At 45.8% G+C, this 21,970-nt stretch overlaps 1 protein-coding gene across 1 annotated transcript; it reads left to right on the top strand.

Moving 5' to 3' along the window:
- Positions 1 to 3,971: 3,971 nt before the first annotated feature.
- On the top strand, positions 3,972 to 5,264 carry Crygs (crystallin gamma S; the record flags this gene model as incomplete). The annotated part of the gene is made up of 2 exons (XM_051191545.1): positions 3,972 to 4,274; positions 4,916 to 5,264. Coding segments are annotated over 2 exons (576 nt in total), but the record flags the coding sequence as incomplete, so codon positions are not given.
- Between the last annotated feature and the right edge of the window lie 16,706 nt (positions 5,265 to 21,970).

Below are 21,970 nucleotides of genomic sequence, written 5' to 3'. Positions count from 1 at the left end.
TGTCCCTGAGCCTGTAGCTCTGGAGCTACTCTGGATTTCTTTCAGTAGTGTGGACTCAGCCTCTGCACTTACAATGTCTAAAACTGGAGCCAAGGTAAGTAAACACCACGTAGACTTCATAGCTCATCTGCTTTTGGTCTAATGATCTCTTGAAAGCAGAGTGCAGAAAAGACTTGCTTCTTTGCCTAGAGATGAATAAGCTAGTGCTTGAAGGACAAAGATGGGGAGAGAAGATGGAGAAGGGCTTGTTTTCTAGTCTAACAGAATCACCTATCAATGTTAAAGATTTACCTTTAATGATAGTGCTGTGCTAAGTACTATATGAGTAAACAATACTAAAACCAACATGATGGCTGCCTTCCAGCAACAGATGATTTAAATCTAACGGGCACAGGACATGACTGTAAATAGAAAAGTATTCAACATTCTGTTATGTGTAATTTAGCCTCAGCCGTTACTGTTCCAAAAGAGCAGTGGACAGGCCAGTCCAGTGAACTAACTGACGATTCTTCATTCAAGCAGTTCTTGTTTCCAGGCAGGGCTTTCACCAATGTTTGACTCCACTGCATGTGTGGAGGTGAATGCTCAGGCAAGGCTTTGGGAAGGAAGGGATTTCTGGTTAGCATTTGTAGTAATCAGTGGGACTAAAGGGCAGAGTCAGTGTGTGGTGCCTGATCCCTCCTCCTTCCAACTCTGCTTTGAAACTTTCAGACTTACTAATCTTGAAAGGATAATACATGTGCAGAGAATACTTGTGTTTCACTGGTACTCCAGGGGTTAATGTGACTAGATTTGCTCTTTATTATGCCATTTGAAGAGTACCTAACTCCATTGCATTGTTGACTGGGGTATTTGGATATGTAGTCCCTAAACACAGTTTTTCTTTTACCTTGAATAAACATACCCCCAAGAAGTATCCTAAATCTAATACCCAACATTCAGACCATACTGAATTTCTCCAGTTGACCCCAGACACACTATAGGGCATGCTAATGTCACACGATACAATAGTTCTCTCTCTCTCTCTCTCTCTCTCTCTCTCTCTCTCTCTCTCTCTCTCTCTCTCTCTCTGCCTATAGAGCAGCCCCTTCAGTTTTTGTTTTTGTTTTTTTTGTTTGTTTTTTTTAATTGAGATAGTTTCAAAGCTCAGGCCAAGTATATTGGAGAAACTCCATCTAGATTCATATCACAGTTTCCTCATCTTTAGACTGAGACTAGCAAGAAGTTAAGCAGACAATATTGTATGCTTACCCGTGCATGTTATCTGGAGATAGTTGTTAACTTGTTCTGTGATTGGTTAGGGCCTGGCGGACTTTTCCCTCTTTGACAAGTAGAACTAACAACCATCCGGATGCTGCAGGGGAAAGACTGTCTAGTGTAAAATACATCACCTAGATTCCACTGAAAAATCTGAAGAGCCTTGAGGGAAGCTATTACATGAACATCGTGTGAAGAAATGCCTATTCTTTCTATTGTCCTTGTCTCACCATCTTCAGACTCAGGTGTATTGGCTCAGCAAGAGCAACAGATTTTATTAAGTGTGTTTTCATTAACCTCAGGGATAATCCAGAAACCTTTTATCTGCTTGGATTGGTAGGCATAGGCTATTTTGTAAAAAAATAAACTCAAATGTGACAGGAATTTTGTACAAATTTCTAGGCACATCAGCACTGTTCTACAAGTTTTATGTCCAAAGGCCACAGTCTCTCTATTAGTAACAGAGTGGACAACCTTCACAGAGAGCTTGGGCTGGAGGTCTGTAAAACACTGATGCGCACTTGCTTTGGTGGGCAGGATGACTGGCTGGCCTCAGGGTGGACAGCATGGTGACCCTATCACCCTATGTATATATGTACTTCTCAGATACTGCTATAAGGCAAATGTGCAGAGGATAGTAAGTGTGAGAACCAGTGAATAAAATATTACTATAGCTGTATTTCCCATAGCATAACCCCCACAAATCATTTTTCGTAAGTTAGAACTCAAAAGTAAATTCAGCATATGAATGAAAGTGTGTAGAACCTGTTACTCGGTTTTCCTGAAGATTTCATCATAGGTCGCAATAGAAAAGGCTCTGGGGTGCAGGGTCTATCTTGCTGAGTGTTTAGAGTGTAAATGCTGCCATGTGGGGTAGGAAGATGGAAGGGAAAGAAAATGGCCCACAGGAAAAGCAAGAGGTCCGCACTGCAGCCCATGGGCTTTAGCTATTCTGGAATAGCTAGTGATCTTTGGAGGTCATCTTTGTCCATAACAACAAAAACAGCTTCCTGTCTTTTTAAACATTTATCTTTGGTTGCCTAATCTGCACAAGGATGACAATAACGGACATGTAAAGGTGAGAGCTCATGAGAGTTCAGCCTTACACAGAGAACTACAGGCAGCTAAAGAATGCTGAAGACCGGGAGCAATAGTCTTCCCCAGGGATGAGCACATCAATTGGCTACTCTGTATCAGATGGTCAGCTCTGAACACGAGTATCATACAGACTGAGCCAGTTTTAAAATGTGCAATACAGTTTGGCACATGTGTATAATGTACTTTGATCATACCCATCCCCCATTCTCACATTCTCCTTCCACTCCCACAAGACCCCTTCCCTTGCTGGTTCCCTGTGAGGTGTTGTGGTGTGGTGTGTCTGTTCCACTGTATTTAATTAGGGTTGCTTGCCTGATCATGGGTGTGGGCTATTTGAGCAGGACAGCTTAGAGCAACGGTTCTCGGCCTGTAGGTCTGTAACTCCATTGTGTGTTGCATATGAGATATTTACATTATGATTCATAAAAGTAATAAAATTACAGTTATGAAGTAGCAGCAAACTAATTTTATGGTTGGGGTCACCACAGCATGAACTGTATTAAAGGGTTGCAGCATTAGGAAGGTTGAGAGTGACTGGCTTCCACTGTCCACACCACCTAGGGACGTGACGCTCTCCCAGCAATCTTTAATTGTAATAGCCTCTCAGGCAGGGGTAGGGCCCACGAGCCCTTTCTCCTTCATTGGCAATTTTGAGTCAAGTATTAAACTTTGTGCTTGATTGCCATTATTTCCATTTCACCGTCATATCATCCCTCTGTAAGACACACTTTGACCTTGACCTCTGATAGAAGCTCAATTCTCCACTCAAAGTCACATAGTTTCTAGCAAACTGTGCTGGATTTCTTTCCTCTCATCTGCAAACAGGTACCATATGCCTCCAAGTCTGCTATGCTAAAAACGAGAGAGGGGGCAGAAAAACGAATTTGAAGAGGAAGAAATGAAATACATGATTTTTTTTTTGTTGTTGTTGTTTTTTAAGTGCGAAAGGAAAAAAAATAGGGAGCAGGGAATAGAAAATTGGGGCAGGAGAGGAAAAGAAAAGATGAAGGAGGAATGTCACCTGGGGTGTAACAGGATGGGTCACCTGGGGAAGAATCACACGGGATAAAAGGGAAAGGATCCTTCGTGTTCCTCCATTCTGTCCACGTTATGAGTCACCAAGCCCCGACTTTTAGAGTGCGTTCCTATCGCAGCTCCCCGCATTGTCTCCAAGGGAAGGGACTTCCGCTCGGTTTACAATACGGGCTGTGTTCTCCACGGAGTTTATTCATTTAGACAGCCTTGTCGCTTTTCCTGTGCTTCTAGAAAACTGCACACTCTACTCCCTTATGCAGAGCTTTTCTGTTACATTAATAAATCTAATCAGCCACAAGGTGGCGGCACAATGCCAAGGAATTAACCTCTCCAACCATGACTCTCAGTTTCCCGACCTCGTGTGTGTGTGTGTGTGTGTGTGTGTGTGTGTGTGTGTGTGTGTGTGTGTGTGTGTGTGTGTGTGTGTTGGCTTCTATCAGAACATCCTTTTATTGTGCTCCATTTTAAGAAAGTCCCGAACCCATTTGTTGACAAAATTGCTCGAAGCCAAATGTGAGGGAAAGTAGAAGTGTGTTTTTTTTTCCACTGTGGAGGGGAAAGCCGTTCTAATGTGACGGCCATCTTTTCACCTCCATCTGTGTGCAAGACCGCCCTGTTCCTCTAACTGCTCTGTGCTTCAGATTAGTTTCTATGAAGACAAAAACTTCCAAGGCCGCCGCTATGACTGCGACTGTGACTGTGCTGACTTCTACTCCTACCTAAGTCGCTGCAACTCCATCCGAGTAGAAGGAGGCACCTGGGCCGTGTATGAGAGGCCCAACTTCGCTGGGCACATGTACATCCTACCTCAGGGCGAGTACCCCGAGTACCAACGTTGGATGGGCCTCAATGACCGCCTGGGCTCTTGCAGAGCTGTTCATCTGGTGAGTGTGGGAGCTTGCTGTGTGGCCACACCACATCTTTTCTCTTTTTAAGGTTTTATTTGTGTGTGTGTGTGTGTGTGTGTGTGTGTGTGTGTGTGTGTGTGTGTGCGCGTGCGTGCGTGTGTGCGTGCCCACACACGCATTTGCATACAGGTGCCCTCAGAGGCCAGAAGAGGGTGTTGGATTCCTGAGAGCTGGAGTTACAGGTGGCTATAAGAGGCCTGATGTAGGTTTGGGGAACTGACCACGGGCCCTTTGCTAGAGCAGCAAGCACTCTTAACAGCTGAGCCATCTCTCCAGCCCCTCTCCCCACACACCTTTTCCTACGTCTTTCTACCTCTTCACCGGTAGCTAGGATTTGTTTTCTGAAATAAAATTTTAGTTTCTTCTCACTAGATTAATTGACATTACTTCCAAGCCTTTAGGCAGACTAAATACTAATTGTTCTAGGACTTCCTTTCTATCACGTAGACATTTATGGAAATTATACTTTCCTCAATAAAAGTCAGCCTTTCATGTAGAGGCAGTTCTGATGACCCCTTTCACGATGATAGGCTGCAAACCATGCTCTGAGTTTCTGAACTGCTAATATTTCTGTAATAATGGCTGCCCATTCATTTTTGTTGCTTTTTTTTTTTCAGTCCAGTGGAGGCCAATATAAGATTCAGATCTTTGAAAAGGGTGATTTTAGTGGCCAGATGTATGAAACCACAGAAGACTGCCCTTCCACCATGGAACAATTTCACATGCGAGAGATCCACTCCTGTAAGGTACTAGAAGGTGCCTGGATTTTCCATGAGCTACCCAACTACCGTGGCAGACAGTATCTTCTGGACAAGAAGGAGTACCGGAAGCCCATCGATTGGGGTGCAACATCCCCTGCTGTCCAGTCACTCCGCCGCATTGTAGAGTGATGGCATGAATGGGGCCATAGAATTCTCCCCCAGGGCTGAATGATGGCTGGCTTGTTGTCCAAATAGGCATCGTAAATAAAAGAATTGGAATGCATCCCACTGCTGACTATAGTGCCTCTTAATTGCTTTTAGGGACCAGCAATCTAAAACCTGCTACAGTGGGCAGATACACAAAGCAGTTCATCTACGTGATATCTAGTCTAGACCTTTGTGTAAAACTGGGTAAGAGTGCATTGAAGTTTGGGGAATCACACTTCTGCTCTTTCTGCTTGTGTTTTGGATTAATTCAACAAAATAATAATTAGAGCTGCCACTTACAGAGTTCATATACTAATAATCTGTTTCTTCCCAGCCACTCTATAAGAGTAGTGGCCTGTCTACACTTTACAAGTAAGAAAACTTACATATAAGAAAAAATTTTAAATGGACCACGTTCACCAGGTGACAAATAGAAGTAGAATTTTTTGAGGACATTTATGCTTCTGAAGCCATTGTTTAATTTCCAGCTCATCCATTCAACTGATGATAGCCAGAGATCTGTGCAGTGTGAGTACAGGACCCTGAAAGTTGCAACAAGTGGAAGAAGTAACATTCCATTGCAAGTTCTCTCAGGAGACAGGATACCTGTTGAGAACAAGAATGAATCCAGGACGATTACTTGCAAATAGCCAAGCTACCCATAGCCTAATGTCCCTCACTTAAGATCCAGATGTCTAGTTTTGCAATAAAAAGGACATGTTGCAGTTTCTTCCTACTCTATGAAGGTATTTGAAAGGGAGTTGAAGAGTCTGATGCTCTGAGTAGCTCCTAAGGCTTCACTTAGGTCATCCTGATGAAGATACAGCATCACTGAGACTTTGGGGAAATGCTGAAAGCACCTGTCTTTAAAAGAGATGGCATGTGTTCCCCAATAATGAGATTGAGGACTACCTTAAATGCCATCCTAGAGCCTTCATCCAGTAGCTGATGGGTGAAGACACCCACACCTAAACACTGAGCCGAACTCCTGGAATCCAATTGCAGAGAGGGAGGAGTGATGAGCAAAGGGTTCAAAACCATGCTGGGGAAATCCACAGAAACTGCTGACCTGAACAAGGGGGAGCTCATGGACCCCAGTCTGATAACTGGGAAACCAGCATAGGACTGAACCAGAACCCCTGAACGTGGGTGTTATTTAGGAAGACTGGGCAGTCTATGGGGTCTCTGGTAGGGGATCAGTATTTATCCCTAGTATAAGAATGGGCTTTGGGAGCCCATTCCACATAAGGATACTCCCTCAGCCTAGACACACGAGGGAGGGCCTAGGCTTCAAATGCTATGACAGACTTTGAAGATTCCCCATGGAAGGCCTCAAACTCTATGGGGAGCAGAAAGGGGATGGATGGGGTTGGGGGAACAGGAGAGGAGGGTGAAGAAATTGGGATTGACATGTAAAACAAACTTATTTCAAATTTAAATAAAAATATTACCATACAAAAATCCCCCCCCCCAGAATTGGTATTTTTTTTTGTATGTGTGTGGCAAAACTATTAAAGGAAAAATGAATGTCCAAAAAAAAAAAAAAAAAAAAAAAAAAAAAAAAGGAGATGGAATGTTACAGGAATCCTGTTATTGTCTTGGTTCATTATCCGATTGAATAGGGCATTTGGTTCAAGGGGCAGAGTCATATTCAGCTGGTCAGAGTGGATCAACAAGTCCTTGAAGGACACAGGACGAGAGGACAAGGGAATGAGTGGCCAAGTCGAATAGGCAGGGCTAGAAAGTTGTCTGGTTCTTTTGGGGAGCAGAAGGTGGTGTGGTGGGTGCATCACTGCCATGGTAACTGTCTCAGGTTCTTATCTTTTATTTGTACTCAAGTTTTATAATTAATAAACAAGAAAGGTAATCCATTTAGTGGCAAAGTTCATGTCTCCTAGGGTCTTTCCCCAAGATGACACATGGGAACACTAAATTCCAATGCATACTACACACCTATAATCAATGTTTCTATTTTCCTTTTCTCCCAGTTTGTCAGTGAGGACTTTGAGAGAAGTGGTAGAAAGTCAGGCAGGCACACCCTGAGGACAAAGGATGGGATGCTGCACACCGAGCTGCAGAGGGCCCTGGCCCATGAGTTGATTTCACTGTTAGTTCTGGGCCTTGCCACCCTGCCAAGAAGCTAACTTGCCTCATCTCCAATATAAGAGCCCCAAACCAAGTGCTCTCTCTCCATCTATCACATTAGAATCCTCCAGGGGCCAGAAAGGATGCTGAAAAAGTAACCAATAACCAAGATGACTGATGTGGCTTTTAAAAGTGCACTTTCTTGACACGACCTCAGAGATCTTACCAGTCACGTCCCACTGGGCACACTGAGGCTGTGTTCACAGTGAGTTAGTGACAGCCTCTCCTCTCATAGCAACTGCTGCTTTGTTCCTTAGGCATTCATTGCAATGTGTTCAAAGCCACCAGAAAGGCAACTCTGGCAGCAACACAGGTGAGCAGTGTCAGGATGGCTACGCATTGTCTGAGAGAAGCAGACAATGCCTGTGAAACAACAGGCCGGCCCTGGTTCAGAAAGGCCATCGCCACTCCCCAAGCTACAGGAGCATCCCTTTACTGCTTAGAAAGAGTTTCAGAAGCATCGGATACTGAAGGTCAGACACTATCCTGCCCTCTACTTACAAACCCCAGACTTGTGGGAATGAAAAGACCTCTCTGCTGTTAGAGCCAAGGGCTGGTATCCCATCTATTAGCTATACTCCAAGCAGCAAGGTTATTATCCTGAGTTTACTACCTCTATTCTTCATTGTTTTCTCTGCAACAGCATCTCAGGAAAGCAAAGGCCAAGGTGTGCTAGAACCATGTTAGCCCCTTTCTATCGCAAATATTCCTCTGAGACAAAACTGAGGATTCCCAGATACGGAGCCCATTTCCTCCACAGGCAATGTCTAGGGCTCCACATAAAGCCTCTGGGGTGAGTCTGTCAGGTGAAATGCAGAACAGTATTGGTAAACACCAATGCTGGGATATAAACATAAACATGACCTAAGTTCTGTATGGGACATGCTAGAACTTATCATTTGTCTGAAATTGTGACTTCATCCTTATCGGCATTTGCTATGTCCTATCACAAGACTAGTAGGGCATATTGATAGGGTGTATTAATATTAATAGGGTATATGCTATACTCTATTCCAAGAGTAAGGCAAGTCATAACAAATCATGTGGGGCTTAAATCACAAGGGTTGCTGCAGGCTTCGGAAACACGGGTGCAGGCCCCAAAAAGGACATTTAGATGCGTTGTTTTAAGAAAGCATAGTAAATGTGTGTATCCAAAGGATGAACCCATGGACCACTAGCTTCCAGTCTTGGCTGTCAGAGAGCTCTGAATACCACAAAATCTCCCTTTACAAACCTAGCGTGTACAGACCTAGCATGTACCCCTCTAGTTTCCAATCTGCAGTCTGGGCTCAGATCCATCTGGGTCTCCATCCACAAGACTTAAAGGTGCCTCTGTTTTTCCATTCACACTATTGTCTCCACATTCTTCAGCTCCTTCCCCCCCCCCACCCACTATTCTCTTGTTGTGTGCCAAATGCAATTTGTCTCTTCCTCGTGTCTTCTCTGTGGCCTGACCTGTGCAAACCACTTCTGGATCACTGTTTTGTTTTTGTTTGCTTCCTCTGACTTTGGGTTTGAGTTTGGTGTGTGTGGTGGGAGGGGTTGTATATGTTTTTTTTTGATTAAGTGTCTTAGTTATTTTTCTGTTGCTGTGACAAAACACCACGATTAAGAAAATTTATAAAAGGAAGGGTTTATTTGGGCTTCTGGCTCCAGAGGGTTAGAGTCCATGATGGTAAAGGCATGGGGAGTGGGGAGGGAAGCTAAAAAATCAGCCCTTAAACCACAATCACAAAGCAGAGAGAAAAAACCAGAAATGTCAGACTCTTTAAACTCTTGAAGTCTGCTGCCAGTCACATGCCTCCTCCAGCAAGTCTCCACACCTCCCAAGTCTACCCAAACAGTGCCACCAACTGGAGACCAAGTGTTCAAATACCTGAGCCTATGAGGGACAGTTATCCTTCCAACCATCACACTAAGCCTGCCTCTCCTGTCAGACAGATCTGAATACCACAGTCTCTCTCACATAAAGCAGCATCTGCCCCTCTAGCTTCTAGTCTGCTGTCTTAGCCTCAGATCCACCTAGGTCTCCATCCATAAGACTTAATGATGTTTCCTAATCGTCTACTAGTTCTGCTATGGAGTCATCTGTGTTTTCTGGAACAAAAGCTACAGAGTCCTGCGCCTCTCTGGGAGTGGACTCAAATCATGACAACTGACACCCACCAGTTCTGAGTCACATAATCTAACAGGAATAACTTTAACTCTTACCCATAGGGCAAAAATATATAAAAACATGCACACCTGGTTATCATCATCTCCAGTAGTTATAGAGATACCACAAACACTGAATAGCAAGAGCTAAATTATTGCTCTGAGGGGATATGTAAGATCAGGTTCCTCTGAGCCTCTGTCACAAGTATCTTTGTCACCGAGCAGTGGGAAACCTCTTCTCTTGGGTGCTTCTGTTTCCAGACACTTTAAGCATATTGTTGATTCAGCAACATATGGAACTCACAGCCAGGGGCACTGGAACTCACACTGGATGGATGATTATCTAGCACACACTTGCTTTGTGAAGGTCTGTCGAAACCTTCTCGTGCTTTAGCCACTACATGACATGTTGAAAACAGTGAAATAATCAACAAAAAAACAAGATTACCAAGAACAGGACATTAGGTGGGCCTGGATCAATGTGTGAGAGCAGAGACAAAAAGTCAAAGAGTCCGCTCCACTCCAGCTGGGATCACATGCATTGGGTCCCCCAACTTGGCTCCTCTTTGCTCACATCCATGAGTAGCCTCAAAACCACAGTGATTAATGGCAGATGATGACAAAGCAACTGGGAGTTAGCATTTGCCAGTGCAGACTCTGACATAGTGAGGTTCCACTGGACTGCAGTGAATACTGTTTCCATTATTTTCTAGACTATACATGTATTGCCAGGTTGTCTGGATTTCTTTCACAGTCTTATACATGGTTATCCAGCTTTATACCCATATTTATTTTCTCAGTAATGTTCATGTGGCTTATATGTGGTATGGGTACATGTGTGTTCATATATGAAGTTGCACTATACATTTATGTTCATGCTTATGGAGGCTCTAGGTTGATGTCAAGTATCATTCTCGATTCCCTCTCCACCTTATAGATATTGAAACAGGGCCTTTTGTTCACCATTTATCTAGCTAGTCACCTTCCCCCATAGAACCCATCTCTGCCCCTTGAGTGCTGAGATCATAGGTACGCTGCCCCAAACACCTGACTACATGGGTTCTGGAACCCAAACTCTGGTCCCCATGCCTGCACAGCATCACTTTACCCACCCAGCCATCTCCACAATCAATGTCTGTGATTTTGGCAGATGCTTCATAACCGGGGTGAAATATGACAGCATCATCTAACCCTTTCCATGACCTTGAAAAAAGCCACACCTCGCTGACACAGGAGCCTGGCCTTCTCTTGGCCATCTCATTCATCTCTTCCCTGGTTTTGGCTCCCTGAAGCTTGCAAAGCCAACAAGGTTGTCTAGAGCTCACGCAGGTCAGAGGATTCCAAACCTGTACTTCCCCCCTCATAGTCAACGCCACACAAGCAGTTGTGCTGATATTAGATGAGACAGTAAGGAGAAGAGCCTGGCTGTCTGTAATTCAAAGGGGCACATGCCGAATAAAGTCAGCTACCCTAAACCCCAAACCTCCCAAATATGAGGGCCCTAAAGGGCAGTCACAGGAGGAGTTCTGTAATACCAGCCTGAGGAGTGTAGGTGGAGGGGAGGAGACAAGAAGGGAAAAGGGAGGAGCTTGGTGGGAAGGAGGAGCCAGGGCAATAGAGGGGAGTTTGGAATATTCTGGGCACATGATGGGGGTGGCTTGAGGCTCAGAAAGGGGAAGTTAATCTCCCTCATGTTTTTCCTGACAGGCTCCAAGGGAAGCACTCCCTTGACCTCATCTTAGTTCCTTCTGCTTTAGTTCCATCTTCCCAGTACCTGTGATCCCCTTTGTGGGTCATCAGCCATAATACAGTTGTGTGACTGTGGAGTGATTAGCTTTCTGGGGGAATCCTGCCAGCATTTGCCTCTTGGGAGCAAAGTGCACATCAGGCAGGGATTTGTCCCCATTGTTCAGCGGACAGCCACATCAGTCTGCGCACTGAACCATGGGGCCAGAACAATGGTGGGTCCCGACGGTAATGCTGACCAGGATGGTTTTCTAATATACACTGGCCGGTTTGCCCAAGTTCATAGTATGCCTGGTGATCCTGGCACTACAGGGCCCGGTGCTAAGTACAGAAAGGTAGATCTTCATGTTCCCATGAGCAGGGGTGGACAAAAAGAAGGCAGGAGGGGTGATGCCTGTGAGGGGATTATGAACCAGAATCACTGAAGACTCCTCCAAGGCCAGGTGCCCCTGCGGTTGTGAGCATCACAATGTTCCCCAATACTCAGTGTCCCACAGCTCCTTGGCAACTGTCACGTTTACACTGTCACATTGATGCTCCTGACATGTGGGACTTTGGCTCTCACCCATGATCATGTGAGGACAGGACACAGCTACGCTTGCCGTGTGAATAGCTCGAGTCACAGAAACAGACTTCCTAGGCCCCAGAATCAAGAGGAGCCCTTTGATGAGACCAGTGTCTCATGCCAACTATTTCCCTGTGTATGAGAATTTTAGACTGTTATCCTCATGTTTCTTATAATCATAACTACGGGTTCAGTGTTGATGATCCTTAAGATGTAAGTGAATATAAGTGGGAATTGGCATGCTGGTCTTAGAGGGAATTTGGAGAATGAGCATGCGCTGAACAGACAAGGTAAGGCATTGCTAGCTGTATTATATCTCCTCCTGCCCTCTGCCCTCCTCTTTGGCTTCTAGTCCTGTTCTTCCACAATGAAAAGAGACACAGTAGATCTGCCCAACAAAGAAGGAGGCTTTGGGGTGTATCCACTTCTCAGAAAAATCTAATCTATGCAAACATATTTCAAAATTGGAAAATGAGAAGAGTAGGAGAAAATATTCGCTTTGAAATGATTATGGAGCTCTTAGAAGGCAACAGGAATACAACATTCCTGAAACTCTCCTAATCAAGGAGCTGTAGTGGTGAGAGAACAGTCCCAGCGTGTGAGAGAGTGGGCTCAAATCAGATCGCTGCTGTGACCTTCTCATGCTCAGGTCCTGGGAAGAAGAGCCCTTTGCTTCTAAGGTGTCCTGTGTCAGCATGAGTCACAGCAGGAAAGCACCCTCACCCCATGCAGTGATCAACTGACTGAAGAGGAAGTAGAGAGGATTTATCATAATTTAAACTTACCCTTTCCCTCTGAAGATTTGATAATTTTAGTCTATGAAGTAAGTTTACTGGAGACAGGTAATAGGAAAAGGATGCACACTTCAAACCATGCCTAAGCCACAGGATTACTTGGCTCAAAGTGGGAAGTAGTTGACATATAGGACTTAAAGAGATGGAGTCCAGAAGTTAGGAAGGGTGTGCCTGGTAAGTGTTGCCTCAGCCACATGAGGTCCCCCAGGCAACAGGGACTCTGCAATCTGTCTGCTTGAGTGTCAGACCCACTATTTCACCTTCTATTCCAAGTTTCTCTTGGGGGGGGAGAGGTATCAGGAACACCTGGTCAGTTATTAAAAAACCGTTCCTTTCTTTGTTGGTACCAGGCCTTCTAAAAACATATATTGGTTCGGTATGCGAGACCACTTGGTCTCCCATACGGCAGCTGGTGCAGGAAAACCCCCGGAGAAGTTAATGTGGGAAGATGGGGTCAGGGAGAAAGTCCTGACTGAGGAAGTTCTGACTAATTGCTTTGGGGGGTAAGCCCATTGAGACATCTTCAATCATCATAAAACCCACATTTAAAGTGTTTGGTATGATGGCTTTTTTTCAAACAAACAGTTGGGTAAACACCAACAAAATCAGGACTAAGCACTGTCATCCCCAGTCAAATTCCTCTGTGTCTTAGGTGTCTCTTCTTGAAGCCTATCCCAGTGCACCCCTCTGAGCTTGGAGCCCCTGTCTCTCCCTTGTCCACCTTCTCCCAATGTCCTGGGTAGGACTGAGCAGTGTGGTAGTTTGTGCCAGCTTCTTCCACACAGATGATGCTTGGGGATGCATCTGTGTTGTAGCATGCGTCAGTAGTTCTTTTCTATTAGGGACAATCTATTTTATAGATGTGCTCTTCTTATTTTTAATAATTCAGGAGCAAAGGAAATGGGCTTGTTTCCAGACACTGCTTTCTTTATAGTGTCTTGAAAGTCTCCAGAACCATGTGTCTAGCCAATCTAATTTCTACAAAATAACTCTGCTTTTCCCTTCTCTCTTTCAGGCTGTTGTGCTCAGACATGTCCAGAGATCTTGAGTTGGTAAATTGACACACCCATATCCTCCTGCCTTGTTTCATAAAGAGCTTGCTACCTGTATCTCTGCTAGCCTAGATCTAGCCTCTCTCCCTATCTTGTTCCAGCAGATCTGAACACTCCTAGGGGCACAGGCTGGGGAGGGAGAAGAAGGAGAGGAAGGAGAGAAGGGAGGGAGGGGGGAAGAAAGGAGGGGGGATAGAGGGAGGGAGAGGAGAAAGTGAGGGAGAGAGAATGGCAGGGAGTGGAGGAAGGAAAGAGAGGGAGGGTGAGGAAGGGAGGGAGGGAGAGAGAGAGAGAGAGAAAGGGAGATAGACAGATTAGCTCCTTGAGCCCTAGGTTGTGAGGTGATCCTGTGGAATGGTAGGATCCTGTGGACAGTAGGAACCAGGTGTATTGATGTTTAATAAGGATCAGGAGAAACAAATAGGCCGAATAGATGTTTATTCAGGGAGAAATAACTTCCATCAGAGACAGATGAACACCAGCAGGCCCCTGGTCCCAAGGATGCCCCCCGGATGTACTCCTGTCCCCGTGCTGCAAGCAAGAGAGCTCTCGGAGCTCCCTCCTCAGACTTAGTTCCCCCAGGTCACATCTGGACATGTCTGGCCCTGTCTCCACCCCCAATGGGTATGGTCTATGCCACAGGTGTGGACAAGGTGACTATCTCACTACACAGGTGGAAATACAGGCTGGCAGTGAAAGCATCTTAATTTATAGTGTGCAAATATTCAGACATCTGATATATGGACCTCCATTTTTACTCTTTCCCCAGGTCCACAATTATAAAGAGGCTTGTCTTGGATGTCTCTGGGGAAGGCATCCAAGTTTCTTTTCGTGCACACATGAACAAATCACTCCATCAGCACCAATGGCCCTCTGCTGGTTCAGGAGGATAATTCTGTACCTAGAGGTACCTGCTTCACTAATGGGGTGTCGCTTCTGTGCTGGGGAAGTCTTACCTCATCTCTCCATCTGGTCCCCTGACTGACGACAGCTGTCAGTGCAGGAGAAGACAATATGTGCTTGGCAGTCCTTCTCTGTGTCCCCAGTCAACTCCTCCCGAAAGCAACTGTTTCCTCCTCAGGACCTGGTTTCCTCCATAACAGGACCTGGTCTCTACAGACACCTCATATTTAACAGAAAAGACAGAGGGCAGTATTTGTTAGCACAGCTTCCTCCCCATGCCTGTCTCAAAGGCATCAGAGTTCACTGGCATTTTATTCTGGGTCCTTTTCATAGTCCGTTCTCCCTGGGCTAACCTCTATTACGCCAAACTCTCCCAGTCTCCCCCACTTTCCTGTCCTCTCTCTTCCTTTCCCTCCCCTCCTCTCTTTCCCCTCTCCCTTCTTCTCCTCCCCATCCAGTCCTGGATGATCTGAGCACTCCCCCAGGGGTATAGGTGACAGGGCTGGTCTCTCCCTCCTCCATCCTCCTCCTCTTTCCCTCTCCCCTTCCCCTCTCTCCTCCTGGCATTAGCATGCAGCCATCACATTGTCATCCTGCAAGGATGTCTCAAATCAATCTTTTCTTTTCTTTGTCCCCCACTTCCCTGACTGGGGCATCTGCTGCAGACCTGGATGTAGTGTCTCAGGCTGCTCTTTCATGTGTCACTAATCTGTCAGACTCAAGTGATCCTCCGAAAGCATGCTCTGTGTCATCTCCTTGGTAAAGCCTTCTGACTTTTTGGGCTCATATATGTGCAGGAAAGAACTGAAACGCTCAGAGCCATCATGTATGTCCTTCGCGATGTTGTTACAGAATTAGAGACCACCAGGAAAAGATCCCCAGATTCAGTTCAGATTATAATTGAGCAAATTATTAAAGCAGCTAGCAGGGACCCAGTCTCTAACCCAAATCAGAGATGTGCAACCAAAGGTAGCAAGAGCTGTTCTGCTCTGCCAAGATTAGATGGTCAAGGCGAACTCAAAACAGTCCTTGAGGGTCTGTATAAGCAAATAAGCCAAAAATCAGCAGTCAGTCATAAGATAACGAGCAGATAGATGGTTATGGCTGCACATCTCTGGGTAAGGGTCAAGGAATCAGGGTTGCTGGGACTTATCTTCCAGGAACTTGAGTCAGAAACAAATGGCTAATAGGTACCAAGATGGATGTCTTGCACAAAATGAAGTTTCTTTAACCATCACAGTGTAAGACACTGTATGAGTGCCACAGATCACAGCATGAACACAGATTAATTCAACCAAAGAGAGCACTACCAGGGGCTTCAGAAAGCTCAGCTCCCACGGGCACACCTTCACTCTAATTGGTCCAGGGACTCATCTCATACAGCACCCTCACCGCTACCTCCAATGTCCTACACTCAGGGAACTGTTGGTGATTTTTCAAGAGAGTTGTGGTAGGGACTAGCCTTCCACAGGTAGTAAGGGCAAAGCTAGCCATGCAAACATGAAGAACGAGGAAATCAGTTTAATAGGCAGTAAAGCAATAACCAAGGTCAAAGATAGCGATACCCAGAGTCAGCCATTAGCCAGTTAGTGGCCAGGAGAGGACCAAAGTCAGAAGCATCAAAGCAGAAATCAGAGAAGGACAGAGGCACATTTCAACCACCCTTACCGGTGAACAACATGTGACATCTCTCTGGTTGGGACAGAAGAACATGCAGACTTGGGTACAGTTTGAGTGGCTTTTACCAACGATATGTTCAGAAAACCGACAAATCTCATAGAAATTTCCTCAGTTTTTGTTCAATCCCCACCAAAATTCGTGTAAAAATTCTCCACGGGGCTAGCAAGATGTCTTAGCAAGAAAAGGCAGTTGTCACCAAGCCTGATGACTTGAGTCTGATTCAGAGCTCACACAGTGGAAAAAGATAATTCCTATAGGTTATCTCCTGACCTCCATGCATGCATTCATAAATACATAGTTTTAAAAGTTTTTAAAACACTATACAAGGCCCCTTCCCACCATGGCAACCCTCGCAGGAGCCCACCTACTGTCTTGTTCCTTCATTTTTTCCATAAAGCCTACTTTAGTTTGCTTACCCCAATGTGTTCACATCTTTAATCATCACTGCAATGAGATAATGTCTTATCTGGGGTTTCTATTGCTATGATAAAATATCATGACTCAAAGTAACTTGGGTGGGAAAGGGTTTATTTCAGCTTACAACTCTCAGGTCACACTCCATCACTCAGTGGAGACAGGGCAGGAACTCAAGCAGAAACCTAGAAACAGGAACCTAAGCAGAGAGCATGGAGAAATATTGCTTACTGCCTTGCTCCCCATGGTTTGCTCAGCCAGCTTTCTTATAGTACCCAGGATTACCAGCCCAGGGGCAGCACCTCCCACAGTGAGCTTGGCAGTCCCACATTAATCACCAATCAAGAAAATGCATCACAAGTTTGCCTACAGGCCAATCTTGTAGGAACATTTTTCTCAATTGAGGTCTGTCTGTGAAAAATGACTAGCTTGTGTCAAGCTGACATAAAAGTGGCCAGCATACATGGTTTCAGTCTGATTTTTGATGACCATTAAGCATTAGGCATCCTAAGGCCCTGGGTCACACACATCTGAAGTGAGAAAGCTTTTGCCATTTCCCGTATTCACAACAGAGTCACGCTGTTTCCTGTGGTGGATACCCTCCCTACCTTTTTGCTCGTGACTCTTCTGGTTCGCAACCACTCGAATGTCCCCACAGGAACCCCTGTTACACACTATTCTTCACTTTCACATCTGTCTTTTTTGCCCAGAGTCACAACTATCCATCTACATTTCTCGTTTTTCCTCAGAACATGAGCTTGTGGAAGTCAAGGACTGAGTCATTTCCATTACAGGGTAGACTTGTGACATGGACATTCATCTTGAACCTATTACATGCTATCTCTGCAAGCTGCCAGTCTTGATGCATTAAGCTTCCTGTTGACCTGAGCTCCTTGTCAAGGTTTGGAGTAGAGTCCCAGGTCATCCTAGGGAGAAAGAAAGAGCCTTTGTCCTCCCAGTTTCTCTGCATCCTCACTGAGAGCAGAACACTCCTGTAGAAAGGACATTAACAAACAAGAGCAGCTTGCTTAGCCATGGGGTCTGGGAAAGGTGGGTTCCAGGCACAAATTTGAGTGGGTGTGGGAATTTGACTAAATGCTGGCTGGAGAAAGGGAAGTGTTAGCTCCTATCTCCAGATTCATTAGCCTGCTGCTACCTCCTGCAGCTGGGTTTGAACTCCTGGATGAGCCCTCTGATTTGTGCCTCCAGAGTCCATGTTTCTAGGAAGACTTGCTTATTTGAGCTCCCTGAGACTATGACCACAACACTGAAAGACAGGCTTCAGGAAATCAGCCACAGATGACAGCTGCTACTGCTTCCTCCTCCTCTCTTCTTCCTTCCCCCTCTTCTTCCTTTTCCTCCCCCTTCTTCCTTTTTCTTTTTCCTCTTCTTTTTATTTTTTTCAGGAAACTATTCTTGTATAATTGTTACTCATGCCCAGACAACTCAGATACAAGCCTGGTTTTACCACTTACCAGCTGTATAACCTAAGCAAGTTACTCTTTCTGGTCCTTGAAAGGGTAATAGGAAAACAAATTATTTTCTTAAAATCCCGACACCCATTCAGGTCCCCTAGCAAATTCTCAGCTTGTGCACGACAGTGTTCAGCAATGCTAAGTCATTATTGCCCCCAGGAAGAGCCCCACCAATGACAATGCAAGTTAGTGGACATTGTACCCATTTTCACAGCAACAGGACTGGGTTCCCACAGCATGGTGTGGTGACCTGCTTAGTGATAGATTTCCCCTACTGTCTTCCCTTTTCCCTACTGTCTTACCAGGGCTTCCTGGGATCATTTCCTAAATATTTTCCTTATACTCAAATCCTTGTCTTTGGATGTAAATTAAATCGAAGACATTCCTCTTAAGGGTGATGAAACAAATGTTGGGCGGGCTGAGGGGAGGGAGAGCCTGGATTAGCTCACATCTGCCCCCAGCTGATGCTTTAACTCCCCATTGTACCAGGAAATGGAAGCTTACCAAAGGCAACTAACTGGGCAGCTCCCAGTCCCTAGGCTGTTCCCTTCACAGTAGCAAATGGTGCACAGACACCTTTTCCACTTTGCGTGGGTACTGGTCTAGAGTTTCCTGGTTTTAAACCAATAGTCAACATTTTAATAAGTTAAAAAAAATCTCACGAACAGCAGATGACAGCATGAGGTGTAACTCCCCAGGGTGCTATTAGCAATTTGGCATGTTCTGTCCTATGGGAGTGTTAATGGAACTCTGGAAGTCTTATCAGTATGATTAAGAAACTGCAACTATGTAACTGTAGAGACAGAGGTGTGAACCACAGCACATGAACAGATGTCCCAGCAGGCCCTGCTGAGTTACCATCCCCTGCAACTAGCCTCCTGGCCTCCAGTAGGCTTGCTGGGATTGGATGGTGATTGAACTGCTGGGCATGGGAATCCATCTGGTCAGCTACACTTGCAGCTAAGGAAACCTGAGAGGAGAGGATGCAAGCCTGGCCATGGAGGGCAGACAGGACTCTCCACTGGCAGACAAGTGTATCCTCCTAAACCATGGTGACTCTGTAAGATGGCAACTTAGAGGAATTCATGGATACCAAGGCTCTGAGGATTAAATGAGACCACGTGTGGAAATTTTGTTCAATGCAAATGTGCAAATGTAAGAAAGTGAGGTGGAAAGGGCTGTAAAGTCTCTAGGCCAGTGGTTCTCAACCTTCCTAATGCTGCAGCCCTTTAATACAGTTCCGCATGTTGTGATGACCCCCAAAGCATAAAATTATTTTTGTTGATGCCTCATGTCTGTAATTTTGCTACTGTTATGAATCGAAATGTAAATATCTGTATTTTCTGATGGTCTTAAACAACTCCTGTGAAAAGGGTGCTTACCCCAAAGGGGTTGTGACCCACAGGTTGAGGGCCACTGCTCTATAAAGACAAATCTGGTGGTATCCCTGCCTCTCATCTTGCTTAGCTGAGCACCAGATTCTCTTCTCACCTTCCTGATGGTCTCTCCATCAGTGTGAGTTGGCCTCAGCTCCAGATTCTGTAGCTCAGCCTCCAGCACTGGGTGTGGAGCCCAGGCCCTTGCATCGTGCAGTAAGCAGGTGCTAGAGCACCGAGTTTCACCCCTAGCTATTTGTCCCGCCCCACCCCACCCCTACTTTTGAAGGGAGCTTTGAAATTGGACATTGGAAATAATGTTTTCATAACAGGGATAGGTTCAGATTAAGTGTAAAAAGCCTTTCTTTTTCAAGGCTGCCCATCATTTCCAAGGGTGTTAGCAACAGTATAAACACGAGTACAATGGGCAGGCAGGAATGACTTCCCACATGGTTGACAGAATGTGGAGAGCTGTCACAGGAAAACCCTGTTGCTCCAGTGATCAAAGCAAATGGGCTGTGCAATGTTTATTTCCATAAAGCAAACCCTCCAGGGTTGCCATTCTTATACCTGGGCCAGAGCAGATTAACCCTGCAGGGTTCTGGCTAAAGGGGATGGCTGCCTGTCCCCATAGCCAGGCTCTCAACCCTTGTCCTTTCTGTCACATCATATACTGTGGCATTCTAGCTGTGGTCCTCCACAGCTCGCAGGAGTGAGCTGTGTAGTCACAGCCCTGTGCCCCATGTGGCCTCAAACTGTGGGCCCAGCCATGCTGAGTGACAAATAGATCAACTTCTCTTGCCTCTGGATCCCTAGTCACTGCCTAGAAGGGGATACAATGGAACAGTGTCCCTCTGGGGCCTTTCCTAGGAGGAAGCCAGGTAGCTGGTTTGTGACCAGGACACTGACTCCCTCTCTTCCTATCCCTATCAAAGGTAACAACATAAATCTGGACTCAGCAGGTCTGTATATTCTCCACAAAATTAGGAACACTTCCAGTGGATGTTGATCCCTGATTGGCAGAAAAATAATGAAGTCTGAAAACATCAGCTTCTTCCTCACTCCCTGACCTGAGACAAAGGCCTTTGGGTTTTTTCTCTCACCAGCAGGGTCTCCCTTTGGGCTGGTTGGTACAGGACGGTCAGACGTGTTCAAGGCATGTGTTAAACATGTTTCAGCTTATATGAAGTTATGACCCTATCAGTGCCACTTTTATTAAAGTTAACTAAACTGGGGCAGGGGGCCACCCTGTACCACTACAAATCACTTAAAAGACCCAGGCCCTCCCAGGGGGATATGATGTCTGTTTCAGAATCTCTTTTCCACTTTGTGGGAAACTTTTTTGGTGTGTGCCTGCCTCCTTCCCCCTCTCACGTGTGTCCCCCCCCCCCCAACCATGCTTTTTCATTTAATAGTTTGTTACCTGTTGCTTTCCACTGTCTGAGATTTTTCTCCTGCCTTTTATTTCATTTTTAAAAAGAAGAGAAAGTGCCTCTCACAGCATAACACCGACTCTGGGCTCTTGGGAAGCTTCTGAGAGACTCTGGGAAGTTTCTGAGAGACTGGAGCAAATGGTGCTTAGCCGGAGGTGCCTGGCCCCTCACTCAGGAGCAGGCTGCCCCGCAGCTCCCACTCCACCCACATGGAGGCTTCCAGCTTGCCAACTTCCCTCTGTGTGATCCCCATCGCCCACTCAACTGCAAGCCTCCTTCCGGACCACCCCTCGCGATGAATAGTTTGTCAGTTACTACACATCAAGCTGCCACCATCAAACCCCATCTGTTCCCTGGAGCCTTCCAACAAGAGCCTCCGCCCACCGCCCACGAGCCAGCGCCAGCAACAGGCAGACTGTCCGCAGGTCCTCCTTCCGCAGGACTGAGCGCCCGAGCACTTGGCTTGGGGAACAGGACACAGCATTACTGGCCCGGGGCCATGCTGTAGCAAAGGCAGACCTCCTTGCTCCTGGAACAACTCTACCCTGGCAAGATCTGAGTGCTGAGTGACACAGTCCTGGGTATCAGCACAGGGGGCCAGCGTAGAGCTGGGTCTGGGGAAAGCTCAGGGGTAGATTGCTTTCCGAACAAGTGTGAGGCCCTTGGTTCGAACCTGGTATTTCTAGGAATGGGGACAAGGGTGTGTGTGTGTGTGTGTGTGTGTGTGTGTGTGAGTATGTGTGTGTCAATGTCTGAAGCTTACACAAGTTAGGATTCTGAGTTCCAGCTACTTGGATAAAAATTTTAAAGCATGCACACACAAGACACACACACACACACCACATACATGCACACATACCAACACACACACACATACAATGTATTTTGATGACACCCCCATTAGCCGTCCCCTACACTGAATTCCTCCTGAGTAAGTCTCCTATTTTCACATATTATTGTTGCTGTTGTTTGTGTATTGTGTCTTTCATCCCTGAATCTTTGGGGTTTGTTTTGTTTTCTATTGCAT

The sequence above is a fragment of the Phodopus roborovskii genome, unplaced genomic scaffold (genome assembly GCF_943737965.1).
Source record: "Phodopus roborovskii unplaced genomic scaffold, PHOROB, whole genome shotgun sequence".
NCBI classification, from domain to species: Eukaryota; Metazoa; Chordata; class Mammalia; order Rodentia; family Cricetidae; genus Phodopus; species Phodopus roborovskii.
This window is presented reverse-complemented; position numbering and strand designations above follow the sequence as displayed.